Raw genomic sequence first — 9,236 nt, forward strand, 5'->3', positions numbered from 1 at the left:
CGATTGCTTTGGAAAGTATTGAGTGTGGGGTAAACTACCAGTATTGAGGATAATTCAAACTAAATATACAAACTAAAAATAATTCGGTCATTCTCAGTTCTTTTGGTAATTTTACAGGCAGGAGTAAATTTTGCTCCCTTTCAGATATATGTTCTTAAATATAGCCTTTTAATGCAGCGTATAAACAAATTAACTTTTTTTTAGGAAAACACTGGGAAATTTCCAACAAAGTGTTTGCTCTTGCTTTATTCTGAGCTTTGTGATATAGATTCAGCACTAGTTCTTGATAATTTGTTAACAAGGCGTTTGTAACACTTTGGACAGATGCACATACTGTTTTCAATCTTCACGGTTAATTATTCGATTTTGTATTTGATGCCAGAACACCCTGACTCCTAATCACTGCTCATTGTTGCAAGTCCATTATATTCTAACTGTTTGAGTGCTCCCATTGACCTTGAACTGACATTATAAGCTGTGTCTAATCTTTTCAGTCTATATTTCTAATGCTTCTTTTCTTTTTCCCTTTTTTTCTGATCCCTGGTTAGCATCACAATGGGGCTGCCTTTGAGCCCAGCAGCTGACTCCGCCCGCTCTGCGAGGCATGCCCTGTCGCTCATTGCCACGGCCAGACCACCCGCCTTCATCACCACTATAGCCAAAGAGGTGAGGGGAACTTCTCAGTGAGCTCCACCTTCTCATTCAGAGGAATTATTTGATACTGTGAGCTGAGGGTCTGTATCCACAAAAATGCCTTCCAGTATATTCTAGAAAAATGCAAGTTAATAATGTGGTACTGAAACAAGTACATATGTACCCGTGTGCATGCACCCTGAATTCTGCGGCGGTATATTCATTGCTTTGTGCTTTTCTGTTCATTTCTGTGTCGAAGTTAATTCACTTGTAAATATTTAGCAATAATTTTTCAATCTGGAATATAGCAGGCTTATTCAAATTCAAATATATTAAAGGTGTTCATATTTTACAAGTGTACCTACGTGTATTCAAAACTAAACTTCTTACTTAACACTGGCTTTTCCAACTGTAAACAAAAATGTAAGTCATAAACTTGCTAATTGTTTTTCCTATTACATGTCACAGATAAAAGCTTGAATGCCAATTGATTCCCACATTCTTAGTGTTGTAACTAATTGCCCACATCTAACTGAAAAACTAGTAAAGAACAATGAACCAATTATAGGATCTTTCCTGTAGGTCTTAGTAGTGTGAGAGAAAGGAGAGGATGATAAGCTTCTAGCTGTTTTTAAAGGTTTATTCCATTTCAGTATGAATAATGTGCAGATTCGGTCCATGGGGTATGGGTTCTGTCGGAGTTGTTTTTCCGTTAGCTGTGATGAATTTTTAAAATACTAAACAAATACCTCTGAGCCTGCCCTGATAACCTGAAACCTATTGGGCCTGTGTCTGCCCTGGAGCCATCCTTAATAGGCATGCAGCAAATATTTGTGACTTGAAGACAGCTAGAAGGAAGGATGGTCCTAATAGCTGCTCATATAGGTTTATAGAGGCAGTGAACTTTGAATTCATAGCTAAACTAAATTTGTAGACTTAAGGATGTGTGTTTTTCTAATAGTGCACAGTATTAAAGTGAGTTTCCACTATATTTAAAACATGTATATATGTGTTTATATAGTTTATCGATATATATTTATATCAAGTGTATATATGTATAAATAAACAGATTTATTAGCCATGGAATTTTTTTTTACCAGTTTTTCCCATCAGTAGAATATGCACAGATAGTAATACTGAATATATTGAATAAGTCTTATATCTGCCTGACCACATATACATGTCCCATAAGTGCCAGGCATTAAATTGCCTCCTTAAAGAGAATAAACAAGCATTTATATTGTGTTTTTTAACTTAATTTGCACTATTTACATATATGAGTGTTTTTAAATGAACTGTTAGAATAACCATGCTTTGGATTTATTCTACTCCAGCATTTGGTTAGAAAGGTAATTTTTAAATATTTTTATGTAGCAGTCCACTTTGATTACCTTTTACAAACAAGTTTTCGATTTCACTTAGATTTTTCGAGTACAATGCTGAAGTGTTTCTCACTGTTGTTGCCATCTGCTATGCCATCTCCATGCCCATTCCACCAGGGCTAGGCCAGGGCCAGTCCCGGGCCCATTAATGCTCTCTCCTCTCTGAACTGTGTAAGACTTACAATTTGTGTGGAGGAAAAATCACACTAGACTTACATTATTTACAGCGCTCATTATTTTTGGAAGCAGGTTTATTTGACTTTCCCAACTTGATTATAAAGCACCTAGAATGGAGATATAGCAAGTGGCATATAAACATTATTATTATTACTACTTGAGAACAAAGATCTTATTTTATATTTGCTGATACCCCCTAACTGCTATCTACCTTGGTGCCAAATATACCAACTTCACAAATCTTCAGCTTGTCTCTTTTTAAGAAATGTCATGGTGATATTGCATTAGTCTCATAGACCCAGAAACTTACAGAATTTTATTAAAGAATACTTACTGAGTTTTTGTTGTACTAAATACCTTCTTTTGCAATCAGAAGTATTTCCTGACTCACCTCAGGAGGTTTGCTTGTGTTGATTCTTTTATTTTTCTATTATAATAAGTGAAAAATAAACCAATAGCTAGAAATGTAAAAAACCCTGTCAAATGTCAACCATATCTACAGTGTGAATGTTTTTGTAGGTACACAGACATACTGCTCTCGCAGCAAACACCCAATCGCAGCAGAATATTCACACTACAGCTCTTGCACGAGCCAAAGGGGAAATTCTGAGAGTCATTGAAATTCTTATCGAAAAGATGCCCACAGATGTAGTGGATCTTCTTGTAGAGGTAAGAATATCCTGTTTTAAATGACACGTCAACAGCCTAAATTAAATATCCCAATGTAGTAATACAAATCAGCATCTTTAGTTTCAGCATCTCTAAAGAAGGAAAAAGGTAAACAATAAATTAACTTCTGGACTATTTCTGGAGACCTTATTTAAATTTCCTCAAAAATCAAATGACTGCTCTGTTCATTTACCATTCACATGGAATTAATTGGCCGGCGTTATCATAACCCCTAAAGGTTGTATTCTCTTTGGCATCTTTCATTATAAATAAAAAAAAACATACAGTGTGCTTGAATAAAAGCTACCTATACTGTGCATAAATATGTATAGCCTTTAAAGTAAAAAGTCCGGCTTCCTTATTTTACTGCATTGCCTTATAAATGTTTTTCACAGACAAAAGAAAAGATAGCCTCTTGTATAAAGTAAAAATACTGTAGTTTTACTAAATACGCTGTAGATTTAAAGTAAATATTAAAATCAAACTATCTAGAATTGCCATGGGCAAATGAGGCCTAAGTTAAAAATTTTAATTTTGGAAAATTAAGTATTTGACATTAATTTCAGATTTGTATCTTTTCTACAAAGGTTATGGACATCATTATGTACTGCCTCGAAGGATCTCTAGTTAAAAAGAAAGGTCTTCAAGAGTGTTTCCCAGCCATCTGCAGGTAAAGAAGCCTTCCATAGCATGCAAAATAAATAATTTTCAGTAGCAAATACTTCTTAAAATATTTTGTTATGGTTAGTTGTCTTGTTAAGTTAGAAATCCAATCATTAATAGCTGTTTACTTTCTAAATCAATTTAGGCAGCATATACTCAAAAACACAAATATAATGGAACCAGCAATTTGATATTGGGTCATGAAGAGGTTTTTCTCAAAATGTAAAAAATGAATAAGAGATAGCATGTATTGAACATGTCTATTCTTATATCCATTACTCAAATTAACATTTACATTACAAAAAAGGAGAATTAGGAAGCTCTGACTTAGAAGAGAAGATACACTTTTTAGCCGATAGAAACATTTATGCCACATTTTGGCTGGTAAATTTTATTTTTAATATAAAGGCTAGCATCTGCATATTATAGATGTTTTACCTATGAGAAAACAAGAAAAGAAGCCAAGAGAAGTTAAAACTTTTATAAACAATGTTGCATATGTTAACTATAACTAAGAATTTTATATGTGTGTAGCATATAATTGTTATGAAATTAAGATTTTTTAAATGTCAAAATGTAGTAAAATTATGTTTATTTTTCCTTTAAAGTATTTTTAGTTTTCAAAATGTTTATAGCTCGAGGTACATTAAAAAAAAATTTTTTTTACCTCCATGTATTCAGTAAAAATAACATTTAAATCTGTTGAAGATAATTGTTTTTGTAAAAAAAGAGAATAACCATTTGGTCATAGTTACATAGCATTTTTCTTTTGTAAGACTAGTTCAATGATATGCTTATTTATTTTTTGCTCAGTTCTATGAGTGTTTTGTAGTGAAAAGCTTTTTTTTAGAGCAGTAACATTGCACTATGCATCTTTATGTCTTCTGTATTTCCTGGTATTTTGACAAGTTTTTGCTGAATGAATTCCACTCTATCAGCCTCCTCATATATTTTTTCATATTTACAATAGACTTTACATTTTATATTTTTGTCACTTCGTTTTGCTGTTTCTGATTTCCACCAACCAGAAGTTAAAACATGAATGCGTATAAGAAACAGATGATGTTGTATTACACATGTGTACAGATGCATCTTTTCTTGTGATATGGATTAAGCATGTGAGAATACTGTAATTTTTTAAGCATCATGCCACATCAATTTTGGCTTATGTTCCTTTTGTTAAAAATTATATATATATTAAATTTTTTTATGCCGATAATTGATGTTAAGAATTAATGTAGCTGTCAGGATTATCATTCAGTTGTTCTCTAAGGAAATACCTAAGTGAAAATGGTCATTTGTCTGTCACTTAGTGGAGGTGAAGAAGCCATTTTATTAGGACTTAACTGAGTGTTAGCAAAGCATTCCTTAGACACCAGTCACTCTTTGTGAATACGCCTTCTTTATGTTTAAAGGGCCTTTTCTCTTGGCTGGAAGCCTGCCTCCTCCCCAAGCAGCATCCTCAAGTAACCTTAGTTTGCTGCGTATCCACTTTTGTTTCCTATTGCTCACTGGAAAGTAAGGATCCTGCTTCAATGCTAGGGGGGCAGGTGTCTAAAGTGAATGCTGAGTACAAGTTTTTTTTCTGATAGGAAGCAGTTGTATTTTGTGTGAACACCTACTATGTATCAAGTACTACCTAGGCCCTGGGGGTACAGGGATGAATGGGATGATATCCTCAAAGAGCTCAGTGTCTAATAGGGTTGGTAATTATGAAGAGAAATAACTCCAGGGTGCTATGTTATGTGCTGGAGTAGAATTACATACCAGGGACCAGGTTGGACAATAAATGGAGGGCTGAACTCTGGATGTGGGGGGCTTAGAAAGTTTCACAAAGGAGAAGGCACACTAATAATACCTGTGAAAATGCTTTAAAAAAAAATGGCTGCCAAATGGAGGGAAGGATCTGTCCTCCAGGACGGGTTGGGTGGTGGTGGCAGGAACGGTAGTCAGTTTTGCGAAAGCTTCATGGAAGAGCCTGATGGGTGAACTTGGCAGAATGAATAGGTGTGTGCCATCTTGAAGCACCCAGAGAACCAAACCAGCGAATGTTTAGAGGTATAAAAGTATACAGTGAGTTTGGTAAGTGCTGTGTCATCAGGGCTGGAATGTAGATTGAGGATAGAAGTCTAGTATAGTGCTTTGAATTCCAAATGAAGGAATTTTGCCATTCTATAAAGCAATGGGAAGGCAGCGAAGTTAAGGAAAAATTTGTAATTCTTTTCCCAGAACACAGTTGATAAGACTTAAACTTATGAAACATCAGATTTATAATGAACAGTTGTTGACTACCTCTTATTAAATTATGTCAGATAGTGTTAGAGCTGTGAATAGTATTAGCCACATAGGCCTACTTATCTAAGAGTCAGCCCATAAACTTAGAAAGGTGATTCATACTGTAAGGTTGTAGCTTATGCCAAATGTGTTGGAACAGACGATAAATTATGGAGGACTTCATAGAACTCTAAGCTTAGATGGGACCTCAAAAGTTTTATAGGCCAGTGCCACACTACCTATTGGCTGATTTTTACTAAGTTGATAAATGAACAACAACAAAGATATCAACAGAAGTTAAAATTATTTTATTGACTATCTGCCATGTCCATGCTATTATACTAGGTGTCTTACAGGCACTTATGAGCCCTCTACTTATAATTAAATGCCGTTCACTAAATATGAAACTCCAGTCCAAGTTGATAACATGAATATCTGTGGTCCAGTCGTGTGACATTTGTTTTTAAAATCTTTGTATAACTTTGTGTTCTTCTTGTTTTTCCTTTTCTTTACCCTTTTTAAAAGATGCTATACGTTTAGCTTAGGCTGATTTCTGTAATGTTGCCATATACCAATATTCAGTTACTATGGTTGCTAGATTATAAAAAGGCATAAAACTTCATTTAGTATAATTTTTAGATGACATATTTGTCAAAACATCCAGCAAAATGCTCATGATTTAGGTATTCAGAGAACGTTAGTTTCCTGTGGACTCTTCCTTCATCTTAATAGTAATGTGAAAACCCAAAATATATATATAAGAAATTAGTTAATCTATATTTGAAAGTATTTTATATGTATAAAAAGTACAAGATGACATTATCGTTTTTATATATGTAAAATAAATTGGTTTGCTTCCCAAAATATTGGATAATCTTTAGTCAATGTTATAAAGGTGATCTTTACATCTAAAGTTGTATTAATTTAATTAAGAGCAAATATAGTACACTGAAGTCGTTGAGTATTTAAAACTTGAAAGTATCCTGCCTTGAGTTATACATCAAATTCAGTATTTTCTGTTAGTACCAAGATGAAGTAGCATCATGGAATGCTGAATGATCCTGAGTTTGGCTTCCTTGACTAATGGGCTTGTGACTCTGATAGGCATCTGGGTTTTGAGTTTTCAGTTTAGAATTTTAAAACTTTTAATGTGGTAATTTTTCCAAGATTTTGTTTATTGTTGGCAATTTGGCACTTATTTCTCAGATTGCATATTAAAATAAAATTGTTGTTTTGTAGTTATTATGAAAGTCTTCAGTTTTAGCTTAGGCTAATCTCTTTCTATATGTTGCTGCATACCAATAGTCAGTTTTATTAATTCAGTGGAGTTTTTTTATTTATGCATGTTTATTAATTATATAATGACTTATTTATAATTTAATGAGAGGCGAATTTACTCCCCAATTATATTGCTAACTGCATTTTTTTTCTTTGACACCTTTGTTCAAATCATTTAAAGTTTAGGTTACAAATTGTAAATTCATTGAAAGAAAAAAGGGTTGACACAAAAAGTTTGATTTTTCTAATTTTGTTCATAAAATAGCTTTTTTGTCAATAGTTAAAACATTTTGTAATATCTTCTGCTTAAAAATAGAAATGGATTAGAACACATGCCAGTAAAATTTAATAGACATTCTTCTTATCACTCACCAAAAGTCACTTGCTGATACATGTTAAAACATGAGGTTCTAGCAATGCATAATTAATAAAATAATGTAATCATCTTTTTTATTTATATAGCACTTTACAGATATCCATGCGCTTTCAAACCCATTAATTCTCAAAAAAATAATAATTTAAGAAAGGGTTATATATTATAAATTAAAATTTTTGGAGAACTAGATTGTGATACTTATTAGTCCACTGACTAATAAAGTTGTAGCTTCAAGGTAAAACCCAAACCCTCTTATTCATAGTTTATTGCTTTTGTCATCCAGTTTTTAACCTGTATTAATTTATTTATCCATTTACACACACACATACCACCCACACAACACCCACACACCTTGTTCCACAGAAGATCTTCAGCAGCTTTGAAAGTTAATATAAAATGTAAAAATAGGGAATTGAGGCAAAGGGAAAATAAGAGTAAGGAAGACAAAGCCAAGGTGAGTTTAGAAGGTCTTTGCGTTTAGCAGAGGTAAGCCATACATTTCTCTAAACTTCTTAGCAGCCAGTGTGCAAAGAGGAGCCGACCAGCAATACCTAAGTCCAGTGTTCATATGCCAGAAATAGTTGTTCAAGAGAAAAACATAACTGTTTGTAAAGGTGAGATCAACAGGAAATGGAGAGTCCTCAGATAACGCACATAAAATATGTGTGTAATTTATTGACCGCGTCGTTTTAGAGATTTTGCAACTCTCAGCATGTGGGAAGGCGCTCACATAACTAAATATTAAACCAAGTACATTCAGTCCTTTTTCGTGGAGAGAACTGAGGACACAGATAAGAAGGTGAAATGTAAACACGGGCATGGAGACGCATTCCCTGTTAGGCCCTGTGGGGAACAATGATCTCTAAGTAGAGTCCTGGACTGTCTTCAAGAGAATCACCTGACTTCTAGGCCCCACCTGAGAGCCAGCACCTCCGTCTCTCACAAAGCCTGGGAAGCTGCAGTTAACAGACTCCCCTGGTGAGTTTTATGTTCACGAAAGTTTGAAAACAAGTACTCTAATAATCCAAAACCAAGAAAAACAAAGCCCGAGTCATTGCTCTTTGTGACCATGTTCTGGTATGGAAAGCCTTGGGTCCTGGGATGCGCATTTGTTTCTCTACTGAATAAACTTGATTTCCGAGGAAGCACCTAAGGACGCCCCTTCAGCTCCTGCATCCCAGTGATGCACCATTAGCTTTTAAAGACTTGCCCTTAGACTGTCACAGAATGCCTGCCAAGGACTGTAACCTCACACTGTTCGTTAATCGGCTTTTATCTAAAACTCGATTGAAAAAAACGCACCACTTAGAAGCTAGTTAAATGGACACATGGTCCATTTATTCCCCCGCACATTCTAGTTTATATCCCAAGATTAAACTCAACCATCGGAGGGCTGCGTGTTTGGACCAGTGTCTGCTCTCCTTCAGAGCTGCCTTCCCCAAGTTCCGCTTCAGCATTATCCTGGCAGTGGCACTGAGGACCTTCCACGGCATGGCATGTCGTAGGAAGATGGCCGGGGCTATTACCGTAGGGTCATGCTGATGTCGTGCCGTGCGTTGTTTAGGGCCCCTCCTAGGAAGACTCAGTCAAAGCATTTCTTTTAAATCAGGAAGCTGACAGTCTTCTTTGTGTTAACTGAAATACCCTCCATCTTCCTGGAGGAGTTTATGTATCTATAAATATTTTTCTATAATATATTTAGTAGAAGATACAAAATCACATAGTTTTAACTGTTGTATCAACTTTATAGCCATAGATTGAAATATTTCCTAATAATGCACATT

At 34.7% G+C, this 9,236-nt stretch overlaps 1 protein-coding gene across 1 annotated transcript in view; it reads left to right on the forward strand.

Annotated features, from left to right (window-relative positions):
• WDR7 (WD repeat domain 7) overlaps window positions 1-9,236 on the forward strand; it is a 320,651-nt gene that overhangs the window by 223,274 nt on the left and 88,141 nt on the right. Inside the window, exons 23-25 of the mRNA XM_019640631.1 lie at window positions 549-666; window positions 2,712-2,861; window positions 3,449-3,531. Coding sequence (XP_019496176.1) covers window positions 549-666; window positions 2,712-2,861; window positions 3,449-3,531 — 351 coding nt within the window. The remainder of the gene's footprint in view (window positions 1-548; window positions 667-2,711; window positions 2,862-3,448; window positions 3,532-9,236) is intronic.

This window comes from Hipposideros armiger, unplaced genomic scaffold (genome assembly GCF_001890085.2).
Source record: "Hipposideros armiger isolate ML-2016 unplaced genomic scaffold, ASM189008v1 scaffold_52, whole genome shotgun sequence".
NCBI lineage: Eukaryota > Metazoa > Chordata > Mammalia > Chiroptera > Hipposideridae > Hipposideros > Hipposideros armiger.